The sequence below is a fragment of the Marmota marmota genome, unplaced genomic scaffold (assembly GCF_001458135.2).
Source record: "Marmota marmota marmota unplaced genomic scaffold, marMar, whole genome shotgun sequence".
NCBI lineage: Eukaryota > Metazoa > Chordata > Mammalia > Rodentia > Sciuridae > Marmota > Marmota marmota.
The window spans coordinates 7,913,841-7,941,496 of NW_026000206.1; the positions used below are offsets into that span (position 1 = coordinate 7,913,841).

A 27,656-nucleotide genomic window follows, 5' to 3' on the forward strand; every position below is an offset into this window, starting at 1 on the left:
CAAATGATTTACGACAGGGCTCGGCACCAACCTTGAGAATATGTCACCCACCAGGAATTCCTTGCTGTTATCTAACTTTCAGTACTAGTAAAAATGTCAACCATGAGTAATGAACATGTGACTCTAAAAATACCTCTCAAATCAGTACAGTGGCAGCAGTACACCGAATATGCTGCTCGGTGGCTATAACCTTGCTCCCTTTTCTGTCCCATCGTTTGCAGAAACTCCAAGAATGAAAACGGAACCCGCTTCCTGTGACCCCGTGACTCAGCGAGCCCATGACTCGGCGGCTCCTCACTGAAGTTCAAGATTTCTGAAGTTCAGATTGAAAGCTGAAGAATCAGAGGGTGTCTGCAAGCCATAAGGGCAGCGGCCCAGGAGGAGGAGTGCAGGAGAGCGTCGGTGCACCCTGTGCTGCAGGCTGCAGTGCTCACGGCTTCGTGCACCTGGGCTCCGTACCTCACCCTAGGCTTCTTTATGTGCAGCTGCAACGCGAGGGAGGCGGCCTAGCTCCAGGCCTACCTCCTGCACATCCCTGGCCTGTGGGCAGAGATGAAGGCCATGATTTACCTGTGCCTTCCTGGAAAGTGCCTGCTCTCTGTGCCAGGTGCCGGTCCAAACACTGGGACTGAACAAATGAGCTCAGAGATGAACAAACCCAGCAAAATACTCCTCCCCTCACCCACCACCCTGGGAGAGCACTGAGCAAGGACCCAGCACACGGCTGAAAATCCTCAGCATTTGGACTTTCAACCAGGACTCACATGCACCACTGGCCACGGGTGGGGTGCTACGGGTCCACGGGGTCATGGGTGGCCCTCCCAGAAGCAGGCCTCGCTCCTCGTCAGCAGCTCAACTCTCTTGGGCAGAGCTGTGATTACTGCCCTCCGTTCCTCCACTGTCACTCACTGGTCCATTTCCACCCTTAGTGGCCAATCGGAAGACGTCTCTGCCCTCCGTCAGGCTCGTCGACATGCAAAGACATTTAGTATTTTTGACAGTGATTGCATATGTGCCTCAAGTGAGTTTCACAAGTATTTACCTCTTTCAACCACCTCTGGACTATCATTACTACCCTTACTTTGCAGTTGGAGAAAACTGAGGCAGAAAGAAGTGTAATAATCTGAGACCAGGCAGCTTGGGTTTCTCCTAAGTCTCCTCTTCTAGGCCAAAATGTCCCTATTCTCCCCTTCCACTCAGCTCTAGAAGATTTTTCTCTCCTATAATCCATTTGCCCTCCAAAATCTAGCTACACTGACTGGCCAATAGCATCAAATGCAAGCAGTCCTCAAGACCACAGCGGGGGCTGTGAGTGGGAGTTAGTGGCCATGGTGGTGGCAGAGAGAGCATTTGAGTCTATGAGGGGAAACAGAGGGCTTATGAGTTTGCAGAAATGCCTTAGCAAGCCAATACCAGCATGCCACCCTGGCTTTCAGCAAGGAATCCTAAATGCAGGAATCCTAAATGCAGCTCAGGGCTAAATTGGGTAATGCACCGGACATACAGACCTCATACCTCGACTGGTCATCCCTGGATGACAAGGCATGGTCCACTGTTAGACTGCAAGTATCTCTAGGGTAGATACTTGGGTCTTGGTAACCAACTGCCTGGCTACTAGTTAACAGTAGCTAGAAGAAATAGGAAGGGGGAAAACAAACGAGTGAGGATCTGGTGTGTGTCCTGCAGATGCGTTCCACCAGGACAGGGCTCCAGGCAGGCAGACCACGGGTCTCTTCAAAGTCTTTGGATGAGGTTCTTCCCAGCATAATCCCAGAATGTATAAACAGGGACTCAGGACTCCATAAGCCTAACAAATCCCTTGGGAGGTGACACTCCTTGGGGCCCACCTTCACATAAATAAACGAACTAAAGTTGGAGAGATAAGAGGAAACAAACAGCTCTCCCTAAAACAAACCACTGGGGACCAAGCAGGCTGGCGGTTTGTGCACACGCTTCCTGCCAGGCCAGGAGCGTGTGTGTGTGTGGGAGAGGGTATGGTCAAGCTCATCAAATGTCCCATGATAAGCATTTTTATCAAGGGAATATTCTGAGCTGGCCTTGCTCTTTTATCGTACTGAAGTTTTTCTCAATGTTTAAAAAGAATTTTTAATCCATCAAGACCTTTACACTTAAAAAAATCATCAGAAAAATGCTGTTTAAGTATGGAAAATTAAAAACGATCAATTCCAACAGGGAGAAAAGACCTGCTGGGATTTTGAAGTCATAATTATTAGCTTTTTGGTACTAAGTGAAATCTTTGTTGAGACCATTGTAGATTCACAGGCGGACGTCAAGAAATAGTTCAGACAATCTGTGTACCCTTTGTCCAGTTCCCCCAGTGGAAAGGTTTCCCAAACCCCCACTATAACAGAACAACCAGGAGGTTGACCTGGATGCAATCCAAGGATCTTATTCAGATTTCTCACTTAAATTGAAATTGTGTGTAGACATTGTTAGCTTTTATTCAGAAAGTTTATATTATTGGTCAACTACTAATCATCCCAGTTTATAACTGTCAATACACAACTGCTCAGTGTTCAGTTCTTGCGATGTGCTAGCCTTAGTGCTAAGAACCTGACCTGCGGGATGCTAATCAATCCCCAGGACAATCACGCAGTAAGCGTTTACTGCGGCTCTTAATGGAAACCCCGTTTCTCCCTCTAGCCAAAGTCAAGGTGGTTTGCTCTCTGGCCAGGTGGTTAGGATGTGACCAGAGGCACCTATCTGATACTGTCTCTGGACTTGACCCTGACAAGATGACTCAAGGGTAGGCCTTACCAGACCCTGACAAGCCTGTCCATCCAGTCTTCTTCACCCAGGTGGTAGGTCCCTGCCCTTCCTGAGACCGGCTACTCTGTGCCTCCCTTGTTCTGGGAGCTGCTTCTCATCCTTCCTTTCGTCTCTCTGCTTAAGTCCGCCAACTCTGTTTCTATCGTCTGCGATTGAAGAAACCTGTCCACAGAGTGGGTCCTGGTTTCATTCTCTCCAGGTGAGAAAGCAGGTTTAAAGAAGCTAAGGAAATTGCTCGGCCCACGGTTGGAGGGCTCAGCACCTGGGGGGTCACTGGGCCGAGTCCTAGAATCTCAAGGCCAGAGAACCCCGAGTTCTGATGTCTGAGGACAGGAGAAGCCGGGACTCCCATCTTCAGAAGAGGGTGAGCAAATCCACGCTTCCTTTCTGCCCTCCCCAGGTCTCCTCTGATTGGAGGACTCCAACCACACCGTTGAGGACAGGCCTTCCTTCTTCAGTCCACTGACTCAATGCCAGTCTCTTCCATGAACACCCTCACAGGCACACCCAAAAGAACGCTTCGTCGGCTCTCTGGGTGCCCCATCAAATTGATGCCTAAGATCACTCACTGCAGTCGCAGGACTGGGAAGTGGAAGAGCGAGGACCCCAAGCTGGTTGCCCATGCAGACCCAAGGCCAGCCCTGGGTGTCCTGCCTGGTGCTTGTGAGAACGAAGGAAGGTGGCACTTGCACATGCACACCTTCTTTGGACACCTCTGATGGTAAGTCCATCCAAGCTCCAACCCACACTCTGGAGCCTTGGAAGTGAGGTGCTATCATGGCTGCTTTCCTGTGGCAGGACATCCCTGTAGAGGACTGCAGCCCACGTTTCTGATGCCACTCCAGACTTGCTGTGCAGAACTGTCTTTAGAGCTTCCCCCCAGGCTCCAGGACAGGGAAGGCTGTTCTGCCGCTCTTGACATTTACTGGGAAACAATATTTTTAATAGTGAGAGAGAGAAAGGGGGAGATGCGCGCGTGACGCCTTGAGTCAGGGCGCTGCGCTTCTGCAGCACGGGCTTGTGCCTTCACAACTGGTCTCCATCAAGGCCTTTCATCTGCTCACCAACGTGTCGTCTGTCCTCACGAGTCTCCATGGGGCCTCATTCCTTTTAGCATGATTTATACCAGCTTATCATTTCCTCATTTTCAGGGGAGGGGTGGGGGGAAGCTGTCTGCTCTACTGAGTGCGCTCAGCCACGCAGGAGTCACCACCAACCAGCCGTCTCTTCCTGTTAAGAAAACCAGCTAATGGCCCTGCCCAGGAACGAACCCGCTGCAGATTGGACCGGAGACATCTGCTTATACAGGAGGGAGGGAAGGACAGAATGCCGGCCCCAGAGGAAACTGGTCCTGATAGCTCTTGGACACTCTTAGCTTAAGGACATCGCTGGGGGTGGGGTGCCGGGCTCTCCTCCTCACACCCACCCCTCCTGCTGTGGGGGCTCCTGGGGGACAGGACATTGTGGAGGGGAGCCAAGGGCTGGGATAGAAGATGAGCAAGGCGTGGTTCCTGTCCAGCCTGAGCGCAGATAGGCTGGGCGAGAGAAGCCTCAGGTACAAGTGAGGCAGGTCCTAAGCCTCCCCATCCCTCTTCTCTGGCAGCCTGGTCCTGCCCCTGGGATAATAGCAGCATGAACCTCACACGGTTTGTGTAAGGGAAAAAATAAGGTAATGTGGATAAAAATGCTCACACACATCACGCACTCCATCCAAGCCTGCCTTTCCACAGTCACTGGCTCTAGGGCAGCTTGCAGTCCAGCAAGCCCTCTCAAGGTGGGTGGGGGGACTCTTCCTGCCCCCATCCTCACCTGCAGGCATCCAGCCCTCACAGCTCTGTTCCGCAGCATCAGCCCCAGACTCGGCCCACATTGGAGACCCCATCCTCAGCCCACACCGGAGACCCTGGGAAGGGGTATATATTCCCCAAAGATAAACTTAANCCTCAGCCCACACCGGAGACCCCATCCTCAGCCCACACCGGAGACCCCATCCTCAGCCCACACCGGAGACCCCACCCTCAGCCCACACCCGAGACCCCATCCTCCCTCCCAGGGCTACAACCAATCCCTGCTGGGGGTCTCCGTGGAGCACCACGGGAGCTGCTGTCCGGCTGCTCGGCAGTCACGTTCCCAGGCCCCCTCAGAGCTGCGCGAGGCACTGAGAGCCCCGCTGCTGTCTAGGGGCTTCCTCACAAGTTCAGGAAATGTTTCCACTCAACAGGCCTCAAAAATGTGCTGAGGGGAAAAACAAACTAGACAGACCCTCCTCCCTGACATCCACCCCTCTGAAGGTGCAGTCGCTTTCTGGTGGGACTCACCCTGGTCACCAGACCCTGGTGGCTTTTGGAGAGGTAGCCACACTCTGAACACAGCTCTCCTGCAGCACAAGTCGGGGGGACCGTGGCCAGCCTTGGGCGTTGCTTCCCGGAGCCCACAGGCTAGCTTGCCCCGCAAGGGTCTACCTGGTAAGTTCCCAACTGCCTCAAAGTGGCCTCACTGGCCCAAAGGCACTCGGGCCAAAAGGGGGCAGCACTGAGGCAGGTTTCTTCCTCTGGTCCACTCCCGCAGCTCTCCACCAGAGCTAGTAAGCCCGACAACTGAACACAACAGCCTAGGACTCACTTGGGAAGCAAGCTGTGGCTCCTTGTTATCCCAACAAGTAACCCCAAATTTGCCAGAGCCCCAGATGATGTCCTGAGTCCAGTTCACATTTGCTTTCAGTCCCAGCCCACTCCTGGCCGCCATAGGGAACATTTCAAAGCACAGCCCCCTATGGTAGGGAGGGCTGGGGAGGCCCAGTGAGGCTCTTCAGTTGATGATAAGACATGGGTGGCCATGAGAACAAATTTTTGAAAGCAAATGGCAAAGCCTTCCAGGCACAGAGAGTCTTAAATCCCAGCATTAACAGAGCAGCCGGTGCCACCTTACTTAGTACTAACCAGCACCAAGCCACGGCTCCTCTGCTCCAAAGCCCCACCCTCAGGGGCTTCACCTTGCTTTTGTCTGGATCCCCAGCACAGCACCTGGCCCCATGGGGCTGTCTCCAGGACAACTGAGTGGCAGTCTGAGATGAGATGACGAGGCAAACTGGAGCTGGCCTAAGAGACGGCTGCACCAAGACCAAGGATGGGGCGCATGAGCCCGAGAATGCCCGCGCCCCGCCTGGAGTAAAGCCTGACGAGCTCAGCTGCTGAGGGCCTTCTCATGAGGAGCAGAGCAGCAAGGAGGTGGGCACCCAGCCAGAGAGCACTTGGCACTGGCCAGGAGCAGCCCAGCCTGTCACCTCCCCCACCTGAGCCTGTGCTGCTTATTGGTCCGGTCCCCTACCACCGCCCTCACTCCTACTGCCTCTTGAGATCAACTGGGACGCTCAAGGAAAATACTGACATCGAGGTACAAGTAAACCGACCAGCCTCCCTGCCTGGGGACTTTCTTTTTTAAAACTGTCCAGGTAACTCTGAGTCCAGGATTTTACAGCGGTGAATACCAAATCCAATGCATTAGGACACAGCAACTCCGGGCTCACAAGCTGGAGCTCATGGCTTAATTTCAACCTCCACCACCAACTGTGTGAAGTTGGCAAGTGCCTGGCCCTCCAGCCCACCAAGTCATCTCTACAAGGGGAACATGGACACCGTGATCTCCGAGGTCCCTGCACTGAGCACCCAACACTCTGAGCACCACTGCATGACAGGCTCTGTCCTGGGTTCTGGGCATGCAGCCAGGGGCCAGCCAGGCACCTGTCTTCCAAGAGCTTATGTTCCCAGCAGCCTGCTCACCTCCACCCATTTCTCCTTTGGAAACTGCAAATCTAGGGGTCTGCTTCACTTATCTGGACAATAGCCCAGTTCGGAGAAACAGCATACTAACCAAAATGTTGAGCAAATAGAGGAAAATTTTCTGCAGGTCACTCACTCTAGAGGACCTTAAAATTGTGGAGATGAGGTTAGGTAGATAAGGTTAGTAGTCACTGGGGAAAGGGAGATAATGGATTTGTCCAGAAATCTTTCCTGTTAACACCAACACTGCAAAGGCTATCTATATCTTTATGTCCCATTCAAACATATTCATTCCTAACAAGTACTGTTGCTACAGCTTTGAGGAGGGACTAACCACAATAATAATGATAATAAAGGGATTTCCTTTATTATTTCCTCACAGCAGGTGCTATCCACTCTAGCAACTACCCATGCATTGGGAGCCACCCGGAGCTCCCCAGCCCACCTCTGCATCCTGCCCAAGGCCACAACTCCCACTCCCACACTTTCTCCCCAAACATTTACAATTCCTGATCTGGGCTACCAACTGGCATTCACTCCCACTGGGCAGCAGCCACCTAACCCTAAACGTGCTCTGCAGAATTTGCTCTCCAAAGGCAGGACTGGGAAGGAATGATGTCACCCTAACACTGATGTCCACTCCAACCTTCCCACCAAACACACTTAAACAAAGGTCCTTGGAGCACTGACATCACCTCTAGCTCAAGCCAAAATGCTCCATTTGTATTAAGATGATCTCTTGAATTAGAGAAAGCAGGGGCTGAGCTTATTTTAGGAAAAAAACCATTTCTGACCCAAATAATCTTAGAACAAAGATTTCAAGCATGCGAGAATCTATTATTTTCCCTAACTTTCTCAGGTGTTCAAAAGTGGTATTTTGATATTGTACTAAAAACTTGCATGCAATATTTTATTGACTCTTTAAATAAAATTCAATCCATAAAAATAAAAGAAAAATGGGAAAATGTGACCTGTCTTAGCAATCACCTAAGAGTTACATTGCATGTAAAATACTACGATAGCTTCATGAAATAACTTTCATCCATCAACCATGGAGATGGGCAAGGAAATATAACTGTTCTCATTTTATAGAGGTAATAACAAAGATAAAGTTAGAAATATATAAATGTAGAATTTAAAAAATAAATGAACCAGTCCTTGACTCAGGAGAGTCCTGGCAGAGCAAATAATGGCAGGCATTTAGCAGCGGGTGATTTTTCAACTAGAGGTTGTGGATTTCTGCACAATGTGGGGTGTCCTTCTGAGCATCGTGCTTGGGGACAGCTAGAAAGAACCGCATCCACTGTGCTTGCCAAGAATAAGGACACTGTCACTGTTAGCTTTTCACTGCTGTGACCAAAATACCTGATAGGAACAACTGAAAGGAGGAAAGATTTATTTTAGCTCAAGTTTCAGAGGTTTAAGTCTGTAGTTGGCCAGCTCACTGCCTGGGGTCTGAGGCAAGGTACAACTTCATGGTGGAAGAAAGCTGCTCAGCTCATGGCAGCCAAGCAGCAGGGAGGGGAAGGTATAAGTCCCCAAGGTCACACCCCTGGTGACCTGCTCCTACAACCCCCACCTGCCTACAGATTCCACCACCTCCCAGTTGTCCATTTGGCCTCAATGGATTAATCCACTATTGAGTCAGAGCCCCCATGATCCAGTCCCTTCCCAGGAGCCCTACCTCCAAACACTGCTGCACTGGGGACCAAGCCTTAGTCACATGAGCTTTTGAGGGACATTCAGATGCAAGCCATGACAGTCAGGTAGAAGAGGGTCTTCTGATCTTCACAAAGAGAAGAAGCTGAAAGTGTCTCTAACCACCATGCCTCCGTCTGCCATCAGGGTTGGTCCTTGGGCTTCACCAGGTTGCCGTTATTAAGATGTCCCTGTTGCCCTGTTGCTGCCTCCCTGACCACTGCAGGGCTGCCCAGGGTGCAGCGTGGGCTGAAACCTGCCCAAGGCTCAGTGTACCTGGTCTTTGCTGCCCTTTCACTCTCACCCAGGTTGTGCCCAGCCTGGAGCCCATCCTCTGCCAGGATGCCAGGGCCACAGGCTTTGCCTCCTGTCTCTCCAGCTGTCTGGACTCCTGCCCCATGAGCACATCGGGTGTCCATGACGGTGCCATCAGCACTGCAGGACTGTCTGCCTGGCACCTCCCTGGTCCGCGAGCCTGCGAGCTCCTGGCATCGAGGACTATTGTTCCTCTGCTCCCCACTGTACCCCAGCATGTTGAACAAGTCTTGATATACAGTAGGAGCTCAGAAACACTGGCCGAGTTAATAACAGCAGCACCGGCTAACATTTGTGGGGCCTTGACTGTGCCTGCGATCACACGCTAAGTGCCTGGAATACCAGGTAAAATCGTTGCTGGTGATGGAGAAATAATGGACACCCTCGTGAAGGGGACTCCAGGAGGAGGAGAGGGAACGGCCTTTCTTCTGCAAGTCAACCTGGCCAAACCCACACAAAACGAACGTGTTCGGAGGCTCACTGAAACCCCTTTCCCCCAACAAAGGGTCTGAATGCAGGGTGGGCTGCAGGCTTGTCTATCTCAGGGGCCAGCAGGGGCCTGGCAGGCATGAATGCTGCTGCCAGAGGGGGACTTGTGAATAGAAGGGGCTTCTCTGACTGAGACAGGAAGCGCATGGTCCCCCACTCGGAAAAGCAGGACTGCCGGGTTTATACGGGCAAACGCTCTACGACATCATGGAATTAACCCAGCTCCACTTTAGAGGAGTTAATTCCATTTTATGGAGGAGGAAACTAAGGAGAGTATAGTGGTTGACCAGGTCACCAGGAGAGAGTGAGGAGGGACCTCTGGGGTGGCTCTTTCACTCCAGGGCTTGCAGGTCACCCACCACCGGACTGTCACCACATCCTATGAATGGGTGTCCTTCGCCCTTTGTTCTGGCCCTGATCATGGACATGGCTGCCTGGGGCCTCTGAGAGCACTTGCAGGTTCAGGTGTCCATCAGTGTGAGTCTGGGCCCTGTAAGTCACAAAACTTGAGTCTGTCAAGTATCATTTCTGGACTTTGGAAGCAGAGATGGCATTGCTGAGATAACAGCCCTGCCTGTGAGGTCAGCCACCACCTCAAGTGACACCTGGATCCCATCTGCCTACAACAGCCTCAGCATTTCTGCCTCATGCACTAACTATCCATGGAGGGAGGCTGAAGAGTCATCACCTGGTTTTCCAGATCTGTCCTGGGATGACGGGGCCAATGACCAGGAGCCAGGGCTCCAGGCTGCAGGCTGAATTATCTGTGCTCACAGGTCACTGTGAATATGTTTGCATTTTAAAGATTCATCTCTGTTTCTGCCTGGGGTTGCCATGAGGAGTGTTTTCAACAGAGTCCAAAGAGAGAGCTGTTGGGACAGTTCCAGACACTTAAAAAGTCTATATGGGCACCAAGAAGACTTCCTCTAAGTTCATCAGGCTGGAAAAATGGAAGAGGCTGATACCTGTGGTCGTGCCCGTTGCCAGGCATCGAGGACAACACAGGGTAGCTGCCGGAGCACGGGGTGACAGCTCCACACCAGAAGGTCTGCTGTTCAGATGGTCAGATCTCAAGACCATCAGCCTTAGGAGAAAGTGGGTCACTATGGCACTGCCAGGGATGATGTCATCTCTACCATGTCCCCAAAGGTTCTGTGCAGAACAGACCACACCAAGACTGCAATCACACAGCAGGTGAGGTACATTTAGCTAAATGTGTATGTACACGCACACACAGGTGCAGACACACACATATGACAAGTGCAAAGCAATTAAGAATGTACTTAGAAAAAGGCCAAAAGAATTATTCAATTCTTTGGAGAAAAAAGGCAGACAAAAATTATTGGGAGAGGAAGACTCACATATTGTTTATCTAATTTTCCCATAACATTAATCAGAAATCTTAATTTAGTTCTTCACCATGGTATTTGATTAGTCAACCCCACAAGCCAGTCCTTTGCTGTTCTATGCAGCAGAGACAGATTTAAGCTTTGAGAAGAGCAGGAGCCCTGCCAACTGATGAATGAATACCAGCAAATGAACGGAGTGTGTAGTATAGCGTCAAGAACTTTAATGTCAAATGCAAAAAAAAAAATGTAAAAACACACCCCAGGTTAAAATCCATTTTTCTGTCAGTAAGCAAGGATATCATATTTTCAACACTCAGCATTTAAACGTTGGAGGCAATCAATGTTCAAGTCTTTGCTTCTAAAAAGCCCTAATATCTGTTTCTAAATAGAGAGCTATAGATTATTTTTAGGGAATAAATCAAATTTGCATTGCTGTAGAATTTTTTGAAAAGTCACTTAAGGTATAGCCTGAACTAGCAGATTTTTTAAAACATAACACTTTGTTTACTGGCTCAACCTAATAAAATGAAACATTGCCTCTTAAGCACAAAATGCACATTTATGTAACTGTGTATAGTAGACACAGAATGTGAGTGTATTTATGTATGTTCATGTAAGTATGGAAACTTAATTACAAATTCATTTGAAAAGTCCCACTCTCTAATATTTATGTGTGCTTTCTCTATTTCCACTTACAAAATTTCGATACCAATGATTATACAAAAAAAGACGCCAATTCATCAAAAGTCTCAGCCAAGTCTTGTCTTTGGCAACCAAACGTGGTTGCTTTCCTTAAACTCGTTCCAATGACAGCATCCTCTACATGTCCCTCTGGATTCCTACCCAACAAGGTCAGAGGGGAGAAGAAAACAAGTGCTCCCAGGGAGCAGAACAATCGCTCTTTGTGGACAGAATACTGTGTCAGGCTTGGCCATCAAGAACCAGCGGTGTTTATTTTTGTGACCTACTGTGTACATATAGGAGAATGTAGAAAAGGAACCCGGAGATGAATGGCCCACACCCTCATAATCTGCTAAGGAAATGGCTTGCAGCCAGCATCCTGGGGCACCCCCCCCCCGAGTTCTCCCATTGCCCCCACTGCACTTTAAATGATATCAAGGACTTCTAAGGAGGTCAAGGTTGCCATCATGTATCAGAGTGTCATGAAGACCCTCCAACAGTCACCAAATGCCATCTATGGCTCAGGACAAGGGGCTTTGTCTTCCCTTGGGCAATTACCATCCTGCCTCCCTCCCATCTTGGTGTCAGCCAGGAGCATCCTGCAGCAGAGACCTCCCTCCGGTGGGTGCTCTGCACCATTCTTAGGTCTCCAGGGAACAGCACCAAGTGGAAGGTGCCACCAAGCAGGGTTTGCTGGTCCACTAGAATACAACTAAATAAGAAAGCTTGGGAGGTCTCCATGGCTAAACACAACTTGTGCCACAGGGTCCTAATGGAGGTCCTGAGTACAGTATCTGCCAGTGTGATAGAGGCGAGTGCATATCCAAGGCAGAAAGTTGCTGAGGCTGTCGACCTCAGCGAGGCCCAGTGAGCCTGACTGGTGTCTGGTCCAGGGCTGGAACTTACCTTCAGATGATAGATGGGAGCACTCAGGACCAGAGAGGCCAATTCCAACCCCTCTGGTCCTATAAGTCACATAACTTACCAGTGTTAGAGACTGCATGAGTCTTTCCCCTGGCCCAAGGCTTCTCCCTACACCACATAAATCTCCTTTCTCTTAAAAAAAAAAAAAAAATGTAAAGCCACTACGAGCATACAGTGTATTTCCTCAAATGATCATCTTCAGAATTTCTACCAACTGCTTTGAAAACAGAGCAAAATGCAAGAGAGCTAGTTTGTCAGTGAGGACATGCTACATATGTGAAGGAAATTAATTTATGTGTATTTTAGCAACTTTGGATTTTTTCTATAATGTGATCAGGAATAAGCCAACTGATTAACTGATTTAATAACACATTGTCCTCTACGTCAATGATCACAGATTCCTACATGCAAAATTATTGGGAAAAAACTGAAGTCTTGAATAACTAATTTTTCTAAATATAAAGTAGTTTGTATAACATCTGTACAGGTGATTTACGGTCCAGTGTGAAAATACAAGGCTCTTGGATGAAGTGTTTATAGAATACAAGGAGTGGTGGAATCCAATCACAATCATCACCTTACTTGTAAGACAATAAATTTCGTCCAAAATTTTAAACATATTAACTAAATTATGGGGGATAATATAGTAAAATCTTAATGACATTTTACACTTATTTAACCTACCTGACTTTATTCATTTTGTTGACATGAATGCACAAAACCATCAGGACTTTACTGAAAACATGAATAATTTTTTTTTATTTTGTGAAAACCTCACATAAAACCCTCGTCCCACCCTGGAGCCTACTTGTCCCATGGGTGCTGCTGGGCGACTAATACTGCACAGAGGCCATCTCCACCAGAGCCTGTCAGAGCTTCAAAGACAATCATGAAACTGGCCAGCAATATCCGCCAGGCTGCTTGGGACGGAAGGAGTGGCCTTAGAAGGGCTGTGGAAATAATTCTCTGTAAATAAATTATCTCCTGAAATAACCCTCCTGCTGTGAGGTGGGGTGGGGGTCTCCTATCATCCTCTATCTGCCCACCTGGTTTTCTAAGGAAGAAAATCATAAAAAAATAAAGAGGCTCTTGTTCTGCACTTACACCCCAGCTCACCCCACAGTGCACTGCCCCTGTTTTGAGACGACGTGGGCTCGGGATGGCACGATGGAGGGAACCCTCCTTCCTCTTCTCACGGTACCTGGGTAAGTGTGGTCACCACTGTGTCTTCCCAGGAATTGGCTTTTTGGTACCTGGGATTGATCAGGGGCCCTCGACCACTAAGCCATATCCCCAGCCCCTTTTGTATTTTGGAGACAGGGTCTCACTGAGTTGCTTAGCACCTCACCATTGCTGAAGCTGGCTTTGAACTTGCCATCTTCCTGGCTCAGCCTCCCGAGTCGCTGGGATAAGCAGGTGTCACCATGCCTAGCTGCCACTGGTTTTTGAGGAATCGAATCCCATTTTCCTTCTCCCTGAATGAAACAGTTTCTTCACTTTGCCATCACTGTGTGCGTGGACAGAGCCTCCCAGGACAGGCTACATCTAGGCTCCACTTCAGAGCCCTAGTTTTCCTGCCAGCAATTCCTGGTCCTGCTCCGACCCTACGGCCTGTGTCTAGCTATGCAGAATGCAGGGATGCTTTTGCCCCTAAAAGCACAAGAGAATTAGGGCCCTGCAGAGCATTTAGTCTGTGTCCCATGTGCTGACAGCTGCTCAGGGAAGGCGGCTCATCTGTGTCGCTCCATGTGCCAAAGCTTCCTCTATTCCTTTTTGAGGCTGAATAATATTTCACTGAATGTACAACCATGATTTGTTTATCTGTTCCTCTGTTAAAGTACATTTGGGTTGCTTCACTTTTTGGCTCTTGTGAATAATGCTGCTATGAACACTGGTGTCTGAATATCTGTTCAAGTCCCCAACAGAGTCCAGCCTAATAACGAAGGCTATTTACAACCAGAAATAAAGGAACACCACACATTGTCCATGTGTAATGAATGATGATTGGTAAATAACATCATATTATAGCTCGTTATCATCACTAATTAAGCATGAACATTCAGTATAAATAAGAAACAAGTAAGAAGGAATCCAAAAAACAGAGACATAATTGCCAAGTTTGAGTTTTTCCAAGCACATTATGAAGCATGGCCAACAACAGACAAGGGCTCCAATTCCATTCAGGTTAATGAGTTTGAAATAAACATTTCAGGAAAAAAGTCATCTAAAGTGTTGGTTTCCTGTGGCGTTATATCACAAGAATCCTGCAGAATCTGTGACTATAAACTTTGTAAAATTATGTTGGCGTTTCAAGCTCATTGGAGAGCAAGTGTTACTGTCTTAAGGGATCACGAAAGTCTCGAGTGTCACACAGTCAGAAGTAACAACCAGGAAAAGTTACAGAGAGGCCGCCATTAACACGGTGGCCTGCACATCCTCTGTGCTGCCATTAACACGGTGGCCTGCACGTCCTCTGTGCAGGGTTGGGGAGAGGGATCCTAAGGCCACGGGAGACTCTCACCAGAAGAGAGTCTCAAGGGTCTACTCAGCAACCCCTGGCCATGTGAGGGACAGTAGGAATGGAAATCCACTTCTGTGTCAGTGACCCTTCCAGGCCCTGCTAACTTGAAGGGTCCACTCGCAAGCCCTACTCTCAAATTGGAACAGGGGAACACTGTTTTGAAAAGGTCAATCTCAACCAGCTCAAGCACTTTCAAGGTTATGTCAGGCTGGGGAACAAAAACTCTAAAAATGGTGCTCTGCCCTTTTCCAATGTCTGCACCGTCCGAGGTGAGGGGAGGAGCTCAGGGAATTCAGCTCTATTCAGGAAACAAAATCTAGCTCAATTAAAGGCATCTTAAATGTTAAGGCCGAGAGGCTGTAACTTAAATCTAAAGGAGACTTATCCAGTTAGACGATGGCTGAAGTCCGTGGGGCTGGCCTCAGTTCCACTGTGGACAGTTCCGCTCACAGCACTCACTCCTGGGCCTTCCTCTACTTATCAAAGTGCAGAGGTGGTCCCAGGGCAGAGGACAGGGCTTATCACTGCCACAGCCATTGGGAAGCCTTGGGAGGCGTGGTCACTCCCTGTAGGAAGGACATTCCCACAGCTGATGCATCTGCTGAGACAGGACCCCACACTAGAAGGATCCATGGGCTGGTATTACCCAACCAGTCCCAGCGCTGCCCAAAATACTTCCCGAGATGATGGAAGGGTCCCTCGGTGGTTGCCAAGTACTTGCACTGTGGCTAGAACAATCCAGGAACTGAAGTTTTAATTTTATTTTAAATTAACTTTAATTTAAATTGCCACATGTAGCTAGGGCCGTCCAAGAACAATGAGAATCTATTTCTTTGGAAATTTGTAAAAAATACAGATCCCCAGGCTTTACAGCCGGGGATTTGGGGTTAACAGAGAGGTGGGGCCAGGCATCTGCCTTTTTAATAAGCTCCCCCAAGAGGTCCCTGTGCTGGTGCTGGTGGTCCAGGAGCAAGGCTCTAGACTTCCAGGACCTCAGGAGCCTCTAAATGACACACATAATGAACTCAGACTCCAGGAAAGACGTGAAAGAGGGGATGGGGGGCTGCCAGGGAGATGGAGACCAGAGGCTCAGCCCTGGCTGAGGCCCCTGCTTAGAAATTAAATCAATCCACTGCCCTGGGTTGTGACAGCTCTGTAGCTACCTCAGGGCCATTGTTCATGCTCCTCCTGGTCCACTTACTGCAGACTGCTGCTCTCCAGCTCACAGTCACTAGCCAATGCTAAACTTAGGTCAGCTGCAGACAACCAAGACCCCACAAGGATGCCACTTTGATAGTTGCACATGACAGCCCTCCACCGACCCCCTCCATAAGGGATTCTGTTTGGGCCAAATTTCCACCCCGCTCCAAGGTGCACAGGACCTGGCCACCACCATCCCATCCACATCTCTATGTCCCTGGCCACTGCTCAAAGGCAAAACCTTGGTCCTTTTTCCAGGGCTCTCGATTCTGGTGAAAGACGTCACCGCTCTCCCAGTGTTTAGTGTACAGGAATCATGCCTGACATCTCCCTTTCCATCACCTCCACGTTCCATCCTCACCACGCTCTGTCCACGCTGCTTCCTGGGCTCTCTAAACTCTCCACACCTTTCCTCACACTCCTACTGCTCTGGCCACTCGCTCTGCCCAGGACATCCACTCTTCTCCTCCTCCAACCTGGGGTTCCCATGCACCCAGGACGGTCTTTAAAAACTGAATCTCAGCACATCATTGCCATGCTTATAGCCCATTCTTCAGGGTGCACCACTGTCCTTGTGAAAAACATCCTCCTCAAGGTGCCCACGGCCCTGCAGGGCCTGGCTTCCTCTCCCTCTCTATCCCCACTCTCCTCCTTGCTCACTAGCACAACACCCTTCCTAGTCTCTGGAAAGCTCTTTCCTCCTCCCTCAGGCCCTTTACACATGCTCTTCTGTCTCTCTCTCTTTCCCGCCCCCTTCTTCCTCTTTACCTGGCTTGGCCCTATTCATGCACAGCTGAAATGCTACTTAATGCCACGCCCTCCTTCTCCAGACGGCAAGGGCTCTGCACTTTCCTTCCTTGGCCTTGGGCATGACTGTCACCCAGTTATTGTTTTTGGTGATTTTTTTTTTATTGTTGGGCTCTGTGACTCAACTACAAAAGAGGTGAAGATGCTGCTCACTTCTACCTCCAGGGTCAATTGCAATGTGGAAATAATTAAATGTCTCTGGGTAAATGATCAGGGAATGGAATGACAGCAATGGGTTCATTGTTGTGTTAATGTACTGCATGCAGGTTGGGCTGCTTCTGCAGGATGAGGCACAGAAAGGAATGGCACTGCCCACTCCAACAAAGGCGTTAAAATCAGCTTCCTGATGTCAAGTCTGTAAAATGAAGATCCTCAGACACCATGAACCCAAAAGATGAACCTGGCCATTTCTGAAGGTCTTGTCAGCACTGAGACATTCAGCTATCTCCAAGACCTACAGGTAAAAAGTGGGCGTAGCCTGGTCATTATTTTAGAAGGTGTGAAGTTACTGGTGGGACTGCAAATTGGTGCAACCACTCTGGAAAGCAGTATGGAGATTTCTTAGAAAACTTGGAATGGAACCACCATTTGACCCAGCTATCCCACTCCTCAGTCTACACTCAAAGGACTTAAAATCAGCATACTACAGTAATGCAGCTATATCAATGTTTATAGCAGCTCTATTCACAATAGCTAAACTGTGGAACCAACCTAGATGCCCTTCAATAGATGAATGGATAAAGAAACTGTGATATATATATACACAATGGAATATTACTCAGCATTAAAAGAGAATAAAATTACAGCATCTGCAGGTGAATGGATGGAGTTGGATAATATCATGCTAAGCAAAGTAAGCCAATCCTAAAAAACCAAAGGCCGAATGTGGGGTGAGGGTGTATGGGAAAAATAGAGGAACTTTGGGCAAAGGGGAGGGAGGGGTGGGGAGGGGAAATGGGGGCAGGAAAGATGGTGGAATGAGATGGACATCATGACCCTAGGTACATGTATGACTGCACATATGGTGCAATGCTACATCATGTACAACCAGAAAAATGAAAAGCTGTGCTACAATTGTGTACAATGAATCAAAATGCATTCTGCTATCATATATACCTAATTAAAATAATAAATAAATAAAATTTTAAAAAAAGATCCTACCCCTAAGCCAGACAGAGTGGTGTATGCCTATCAGCCCAAAATAAAATTAGAAAGGGCTGGGGATGTGGCTCAGTGGTTAAGTTCCCCTGGGTTCGATTTGTGTTACAAAATAAAGTAAAATAAAAAGACCCTGACCCCAGGGAGGTCCCTGTTTGATGGGAAAGGAAAGGAATGCCCAGGGATGGCAATGAGAACACAGTCGGCGGTGGTTCTCAGCTTTGGTGCACAAAGAGCAGGATCTGGCCAGGTCATCACACGACAGAGGATGTCCTCTCCAGTCCAGGGCTAACTGCACCATCCCACAGACATTTTGGTGGCTCTCACCTATCTCAGCAGCCACATTGTCTCCAGGGCTCTTACTGAGCTCGTGGGTCTCCTTCATGAAATCACTAGCAAATATTTTCAGAACTTGAAACATACATTTATGTATGTATGTATGTTAACCCAAGCACAGGACTGCTTTATATCTATCCCACTAAATCTCATCTTGTTAGCTTTGGCCTATTGATCCAAACTGCTGAAATCTCCATGATCCAGCTTGTGTCGCATGGAGCATAGTGATCCCCTGGCTTTGTGTTGCCAGGAAATGTTCAGGACACCTTTTTACATCTTCATAGAGCAGCTGACGAAACCGGGGCCAGAGGAGGCCACGCACACAGCCCTGCACCAGCAGCATTAGCAGCAGCGGCCCAGCTGCCCGACACAGGTCCAGTCATTGTGAGTGGTGGGCTAATATCCTCTGGACAGTCGCTTAGCCGGCTCCTAATCCATCCAATGCCATCTCCATACTGGCCACGTCTTCCCCTGCAGTACATGGTCATCTGAGATAATCTAAAACACATGCCTTACTTAACATTTATGTCCAATGTTTGACAATTTTTAAATGTCCTTTCTACTATGGTTGTAGAATGTAGAGTAATTAAAGTTGTCCCTGAAGAGATGCCTGGTGTCATCATTCCAGACAGAACACAAGTCAGTGCTGACGTTCTTCCAGCCCAGAGACACCCCGAATATAAATCCAGGGGGCTGCGGCCTCCCCATGGCAACTGCCATCCACAGTGCCGGGAACCAGGCTTGAAGACCCAGTGCCCCCCAGGCCTGAGAAACGCAGGCAGTGTGATGTACAGCCCTCACTTTTAATTACCCTAAACTGGAAAGCCATGGCTGAGCTGGCCTGCCTGTCCAATAAAGCACCTGTGTGAGCAAAGGCCTGGGCGTCCACAGGGATGTGGTGAGTTATGGAAGCGATAAACCAGCCTCCCTCCCTGGGCAGACAGCAGGAAGAAAAATGCTTCCCAGTGGGGGCACGGGGAAGCTGTGTGTTCCTTTAAACATTCAATTACGCTATACAAACAGATTTTAAGTAAACAGCCGATCAGCACAAATTAGGGATGCTAGAAGGCAAATAAAACAGATTCCCTGAAACAACTATTATTAAAATTCGGTGGACTGGTTCACCATGGAAGAGTTTCCGAGCACGGATAATTAGGTGACTCTCTTTCAGCATTAGCTTCAGAGTATAGCTCCTATGACTTAAGGGACTGGGGCCACTTTTATTTAGGTTTTCATTTCTAAGTAGATTTTACATTAAAACAGATTCCTAGATATTCAAAGACAATCTTCAATGAGTAGGCCTATTTTGCCCTTTGGAAGTTTCTGGAAGCTTTTAAAGCCCTTGCAAAGTAGCCTTTCCCTGTTTTCTCTTATGAACTGTAAATACTTCAACCTTCTTTTCAAGAATTTTCAAGCTTTTTATTTTCAAGTTTTTTTCCCCTTCATAACAAAAGGATTTTTTTTCTAATCTTAAAGTAATATTTTCTTCTTGTGAAACATTAATAAAAAAACTCTCATAATCGTACTACTCAGAGATCCATGTCATGTGTATGATTTTAAAATAAAAACTGACTACCATGTAAACTATTTTCTAACATGATATTTATATGGATTGCACTATAAATCTCTTTGCAATGATTTAATTCTTCATCATTTTTAATTATTGAATAGTATTCTGCTCCATAGCTGAGCCATAATTTATTTAATTGAATTCCTATCAACGTACATCTAAGTAAAACATTCTGCAAAGAATATCCTTGAACACAGGGCTGACTGCTGGCCCACAGGCACTGAAGCAGCACGTCAACCAGATTGGTCCATTGGGTTGACCTTCAGATTGGTCAGGGGCCGTTCAATTGGTCAGGCCTTTCTACTATACTGGTTGTTAAATATTTAAATAACCTCTGCTTATATTTTTTATCATTGGGTTCTTATAGCTTTATTTGAATAAGCTCTCTGAGTTGGTCCTATTGCACCAAAGGGCTATGCAAATTAAAAATTATACTATAAACAAGTGATTTATACCTTTTATGTCTGATAGCATTAAAAGCTAGTAGCATAAAAGCATTCCAGTTCATTTATAAAACTGTAGATTTTTTTGGTATTCATTGCCTCAAAGGAATTTTCCATTTGTAATAATGCGTAGACTCTTTCAAAAACAATAGTCATAGAGAAATATTTTGGGAAATGCATTATTTAAATAGTAATATTGGCATGCTCTGACTATGAAAATATTACTTTTAACAGAACGCAATTCTTGAAATTGGTACAAGTACTATTACTAAATAAAGCTATAGGACATCATAGGAACATATTTAAACATGCTCCATGTGTGTGTTTTTTTTAAATGTCGGCTGACAAAGCAGTTGGGAAGAGAGAAATAAATTGAGAAGAGATGGTTTTATGGTTTCAACTTATCTAACGTCAAGATTATCTTATATGAAAGGTCCAGGATTGGAAGGAAGCACATTAACACACCTTTTAAAATAACATTGTATACTAATTAGTCCTTGTTCAATTGTCCACATATATTTTACTATCTGCAGCTAACGGAAGATAAATCATTTTCTGAGGGAAGCATGAATGAGGCTATTAAACCACTTTCCACACTCAGAGGACCCGAGGGGCTCTGAGAAATCATTTCTACCTGGAACAGCATGTCCTTCACGAAGCTAAATGAAGACGTAGGATATAAAATCTCACAAAGTCTACAATCTCAGAAAGACAAAAGCAGCAGAGAATTATTTGTGAGAAAATCATCTGCATTAGCATGCACCATGTCAAGCAGGGTCATGCTCAGTCGAAGGAATATATATATTTTTTAATTCTTTGTTCTTTTTTTTTTCCCTTACGGTGTTCAATTTTTTGCTGGTGTTCCTTTTATAGTAAAAACAAATAACTTCAGGATTTTATTAAGGCTATTCCCTCCCCTCTACCTGCAGTTGCAATACCACCTACAAAGTTTAGGATCAGCCTCCCCCATGCCGGGCACCATGTCCCTGCCTAACAATAGGGTCAGTCACAATATAGCTGCCAATCATGGCAGCGCCTCTGAGGGCATGCAGCGCAGAGGGAAGCCCTCTCTCTGCTCTTTCAAGGAATACCTAGCTTCCTCCATGGAGATATTTTCAGAAACACGTAAGAACAGTAATTTAAATTAGATAAAGAGGAATGAAGGGAAGGGACGGAGGATGGGAATAGGAAAGACAGTAGAATGAAAAGGATACAACTTTTCTATGTTCTTATATGAATACACGACCAATGTAACTCCACATCATGCACAGCCACAGAACGGGATCCTAAGTCACACCGCATGTATGTAGAATATGTCAGAATACACTCTACCTTCATGCTTATTTAAAAAGAACAAATAAAAAATAAGAAAATAGAAGCAACATTTATAAAAATTTAAAGGCCCCATAATATTCTTACATAAAAGCCAAAAAAAGAAAGACCATGAAAGTACTGATTTTCCTAAGAGAGCCATCAGAAGCAGCACACAGTTCACATGTTCAGTATGTGTGCTGGAATCTCTATTTGAAGATCATTGGCACCAGAAATGCTAAAACACATTACTTATTTATTATTTACAAAGCTTTAGATACATCTAATGGTGAGGGGTGCACATGTAAGATAAAATATAAAGAGGCATTTTTGCTCCATTTTCAAGTTCTGAATAAAGTTTGGTAAATATTGTCTCTACCACACAAATCAACAGTATTATTCTTCAAAAACATATACATTGAGAGAGAGAGAGGCACGTTGTGGATCCCGAGGAGGAGGACACATGATTTTATGTGACTCTAAGTACCCATGGCATGAGATGCCAAATGCTAGGGTGGCCTTTGGTGGTCTCTTTCCTCTGACTTGCTCAGTACACTCAAATCACAGTTCTGATGTCAATAAATTGGTCTGACTTTTTACATAAAGATGCTAATTTGAGTTTGCATGATATATTTATTCATTCTCATTCTCATTCATATTCATTCTCTCTCTCTCTCTCTCTCTCTCTCTCTCTCTCTCTCTCGGGAATGCCTTCCAGAGGATTCCCATCCACACTGCCATTTCAGCAAAAAAGGGTGAGAAGAAACCCACACACTGGAAGGGTGAGCGGCCATTTAGCATCAAGCACTGGGAAGTTGACCGACACCTCCACCCACAGATGCTGTCCAGAAGGCCTTCCTACCTGGGTGCTGATCAAAGGGAATGTGAAGGGCCCCTCAGAGCTGAGGAATTTGTGGGGACAGCCAGAGCATAAGAACCGACACCAACAGGAGCAGACACAGCTTCTCTGGGAGACCATGCAAAATATGAAGTGGTACCCATGTGCTCCGGAATAAATCATAAGACCATTTTCTGGAAATTTATATAATTTTTCCAGGAAAGAGTCAAATTTGTAAGTAAATAAATAAAGTTAATACCTGAGGAGACAAGCTTTGAAAGATAAAATAAATTCTTGGTATTTCCTAGGGACGAAAGAGTTTCTACCTGTTTGAAGCTGTCACACAACTTGGAAACTGACCTAGGGACACTCTGAATGAGCAGAGGATGCTTAAATTCTTCCCTTGAAAAATCAGACTGAACCAAAGAAACATCTGAACAATGAGAAAACCTGCTGAGTTACCAAGTTCTTTTTCAGAGTGATAAAATTCTTTATTTTTCCTCTGGGTAACTGTTTAAAGTTAACTTCATCCTCAAATCTGAATCTGGATTACAGACCCATGCATAGAGTCCTGCTTCTCTAAACGCCAACATAAATTACACAGCACTTCCCAGTCCACGCTGTCTTAACTTTGTCCGGTCATGCCATAAACAAGGATTAGCTTGACTTACTCATTTCTTTCCAGATTTATGACCAATTCTCTGCTTTCCAATTGCATTCGAACATTCAACACTTCTGGATGATCCTGAAAGATAAACAAGAGGAGTTGGTTGAAAAACATTTGGCTCTGACTTACCAATATCAGGCTATGCTCCTCTGGCAGTCAGCAGAGAGAGAAACATCCACGTTCCCCTTTGGAACATTCGGATACTTCAAGTACAGAAGAGCAGAGGAGCAGCTGGAAATGTGACACCAGGCCCTGACATGGCCTCTAAACCCCTTTCCTTCCATCACATACCCTAGGGCCCCTTCTCCATCGCACACGGTCCATGGATTCCTTCCTGGATCCTCCTTGTCTCTATGAAGGGCACCTTCCTTTCCCCAGCTGCTCATACGAGAAACTAGAAGGTGAACTTTTTAATTACCTTGTGGCCCCCTCACCCTCACCAACTCCATCTAATCCAAGAGGAAGTCCTGTTGAGCAGCCCCTGAAGTTCCAGTCCTAGTGACCAGCTCAACCACAATTGTCTCTCACCCTGGATTCCTGCAAAGCCTTCCAATTTCCTCCATGTCCACCTATGCTCTCTTCCTCTTCATTCCCCAATGACAGTGGAGGGATACCTTTAAAATCACCACCTGATCAATCCACCCCTGCTTAAAACAAACCACACTGACAAGACACCAATGCTTTAGCATGGTCTGGAGCTCACTGCCTCCACATCCACCTACACAGCCTTCTCCTCGCTCACCTGGTGCTAGCCCAGGCCTTGGGAGCTCCTCTCCCAAGAACCGAGGTGCAGTCCATTCCTAAGGATGAGTCCACCTAAGAAAAGCCAAATGCCATGGCAGCCCTGTGCACAAATTGAGTTTCTTAGCAGTTTAGGAAAAGTATGGGGGAGGCACCCCCCGGGACAGGACCGCTGCCTTGCAGGCCTCTGGGTCTGACCATCAGCCCGGTATGCGCACCACAGGTGACCACTGCCTTGCAGATCATGGACACCCTCCTTAAATCAGAGCTGAATTCAGTGGCATTGGCTCTGTCTGCCTTTGCTTTGTGAATTCTTTGGGTTCTATGCTTTTATGAGAGCTATGAGAATAAAACTGTATATGTAGTTTTCTAATATTTTGTATTTGAAAGGCAGTATTACTACAAGAGTCCAAGGGACATTTTAAAAATATGATGTTTCAACTAGATGACGAATTAACCATCCACATGTGACACTTAAGATAAAAGGAACTGCAAATTCCAAATAGCCGACATTAAAAAATTAGTTAAAAATGAAACAAAATGTGAAAAAACCCACAAGTGAAGGTCCCATGAGTTTTGGAGAAATGACAAAGCCTACATTAACTAGTACACATCACTAGTGTGGAATTATAAAGCCCCCATTGTTAGCATGGCCCTCTGACATCTTCTTGTGGCCTTACTATGTCTAATATGGTAGCCACCAGCCACATATGGCCATTTAAATTTAAACAAAATAACATTCAGTTCATTGGTTGCACCAGATGCGTTTTAGAACTCAGCAGCTGCACGTAGTAAGCAGACAGCACAGATGTGGAACCCTTGCACCTGCACAGAAAGGTCTTATATTTTATTATTTATATATGACAGCAGAATGCTTTACAATTCTCATTACACATGTAGAGCACAATTTTTCATACCTCTGGTTGTATACAAAGTATATTCACACCAATTCGTGTCAGATGGCTCCGAATGAGGCTCCCTCACCTGCAGGGTCCATTTGCTTCCCGAGTGGGGGTCTTCAGGGAGCATCAGCAGGTGCAAACCCAAGGTTAGGGTTTCATGTGCCTGGAGGTGGCTCTCCTACTAACTATCATCATCCATATAAATTATTATCTTCTACATCATATGGATCTACACATTGTAATGATTTAAAATAATATCCTTTTAGTTGATGGATGATATTATTTTAAATAATGACTTGAACTTGAGAGTTAAACAGGTGAATTCCCATATATATGAAATGTTTGTGCACTTTTCTGGGTTTTAGACAGGATTTTTTAAGCATATTTTTTAATTTTTTTTTTTTACACAAACACAGTTCTTAGTTTTTGTATTTTGACACTGTCTGGTGTTTATAAGAACTGCATGGATTTCTGGTGTTTGCTGAACTTTTAATAATTAATATTACTATTCAATCCTATGTAACATTAAACACACACCACATCCTTGTAACAGTTTGTAGAAATGTTTTTTGTTTTGTGTCAGGGATTTTTCCCTATATACTCACTGACCCTCAGATTTAATTACCAACACTTACACCATGTTTACCAACACTTCATGAGTAATACAAACTCATTAATCATATCTTAGAAAAACAAGATTATTAATTAGTTTATAATAAAATATCCAAACAAAGTCTCAATATTCTGCCAAGAGGTGCCCAAACACCATATGTATGTATCTTCATCTAACTGTTTTGCATGTGTGTATATATAAATATTACTTTAGTTACAAATTGCATTTGCCTAAGATATTGACACATAAAGCACCGTCTTAAAGAGAAATCCTGACAATTGTATTTGTAAATAAAAATAAAGTGCTGGGGATATAGCTCAGGGTCTATAGAGCAAGTGCTTAGCATATATAAAGGTCTGAGTTTGATCCCCAACACCACTAATAAATAATTTGCAGCACCCTTTAACCTGAAATAAGTGAGCTATTTAAATATCAATATTTGTGCTAATTCTACATCAACGTCATGCCAACGTCAACATGTTTGAAAGAATACATCCCCCCCAGGAAGATGAGAAAAATCTCTCTGTGTATATCTTAGTGGATGTATGGAGAGTAGAGGAGAAATCCAATGGGGACAGGGAACAGAGAGCTACATTATTTCAAAACCACTAATTGCATTAGACCTCTTAGCTTAAAAGCATGCATTCATCCCACTTTCTCTTGATTGTTAGCCACTGGAGATAATGAACTGGTGCTGGTGAAATACACCATTTCTATTTTTTAAAATGATATATTGATTATCCTAATGGAACCGTATCTTGTGCTGAATGCCTAAAGAACTGCATTTACTGAATAAATCCATTAAGTGCTAATCAATAGACCAGATGCGTTTGGGCAATAATTATAATTCTATCTTTTAAGTTTGGAAAAGTAAATCTGAAGGAGTATATAAAATGTGTGTGGCAACAATGAAATAATTGCCAGGGCACTTCCCACCCAGCTGGAAGCAAAAAATGACCAAAATCTCTGAAGCCCTCTGGGTGTGTCCGGGTGGGGCCTCTGGGGTGGGGTGTGCTTATCTTTGCCTTATTAGTAGATGAATGTTCCATCACTCCATATCCTTCTGAACGTCCGTCAAGACCAATCTGCCGAGTGTGATCTTGTGCCCACGGGTTTCAGCGTCTGCGTCCCTGGTTAGTAAGGTCTTGTGTTCCTGGGAGCCCTGGCTCTCCTCTTTGGGAAAGGCCAGCTCATGCTTTGACCCTGGCCCTTCCTCCAGTCTCTGTCCATTGTCTTGTCCCTGTTAACTTGTATCTTCTGGATGCTACTCCCGCGTCTGTTACATGGGTCACAGATCCTCCTTGTGTGGCGTGTCCTTTCACCCCCTTTCCCGTGTGCTGGTGAAAGAGTGACGTCATTTTAATAAGCCCCTTCCTGATTTCAACGTTTGTGCCTCATTGGAGAAACTCTTCCCTGCTCCGAGGTCAAAGAGCGGCCCGTGCCGCCCGCCTGCCTCCTTCCCGTCCCCCAGCTCTGCCTTGCCCACTGCGGCTTCTCCCCCCACTGGGCTGGGTGTAGAGCACGACTCCGCTTTCCGAGCCGATCGCCCCAGCACCACGTGGGAAAGCATCTGTCTGCCTTTCCCACCCCGTCGCGGCCTGTGGTGTCCCCCGCTCTATCACGAGTCCTGGCATTTGGGAGGGTGGGTCTTCTTGCTGTACCCGGCAGCACCCAGCCCCGGCCTCCAGTCTTCCAGCTGCCCTTCTCGTCCAGAAGGGTCTCTTCTCGACAACTGCTTTCACGACCTTCCTTCTTGTCCATGTCCGTGTTCCACGTGACCGCAGGAAGTGTAAGCGCAGGCTTCTTTCATTTCTTCTCTTCTGCCTGTCCTCCTTGGGAGAAGGGAATGCCCCCCCACCTCTCTTCCTCCTTCCCCTGTGCACACCATCTTTCCCAGCAGTGCTGCGCCAAAGGCAGGTGGGAGACAGACAGCAGGGAGTGGCTCAGGACTAGGGACACACGGACAAGAGGGGCTCAAGGCCAGGGCTGGGAGCAGGGCACCATCAAGAGCAGTCAGTGGGCCAGCAGGTGCTCCCCAAAAAGGGCCCACAGAGAGCTGGGACAGGGGTCTGTGGGGTGGACAGAGAACAGGGCCAGCTCCCATGGGATGCTTGTGGGCAGCAGTGAAGGAGAGAGCTGTGCAGAGAGGACCACTGGGCCTTGGGGCAAGTTCTCTTCAAAGCCAATGAAAAAAGTCACAGCAACACCAACAGCTTCCTCCAGAGGCTTAAGGAAGAAGGTCCTTAAATTGTAAAGGGACGAGGGAATCTGGGTAGTTTCCCTATTGTATGCCTCTTCAGTGCATGCACGAATGTGCTGTACGTGTGTGTGTCGTGTGTACACAGGTCATAATGCAGGCCTCTTCAATATCCCGATTCCTTTTTTTTAATTAAAATATATATATATATATGTTGTAGATAAACACACAGCATATTTATTTTTATGGGGTGCTGAGGATCAAACTCAGTGCCTCACACATGCGAGGTAAGCGCTTTACCATTGAGCTACAGCCTCAGTCCCCCCC

The 27,656-nt window shown here is 46.6% G+C and overlaps 1 protein-coding gene across 1 annotated transcript in view; it reads right to left on the reverse strand.

The window, feature by feature from the left end:
- Adam12 (ADAM metallopeptidase domain 12) overlaps positions 1-27,656 on the reverse strand; it is a 263,686-nt gene that overhangs the window by 191,807 nt on the left and 44,223 nt on the right. Inside the window, exon 2 of the mRNA XM_048791374.1 lies at positions 22,881-22,954. Coding sequence (XP_048647331.1) covers positions 22,881-22,954 — 74 coding nt within the window. The remainder of the gene's footprint in view (positions 1-22,880; positions 22,955-27,656) is intronic.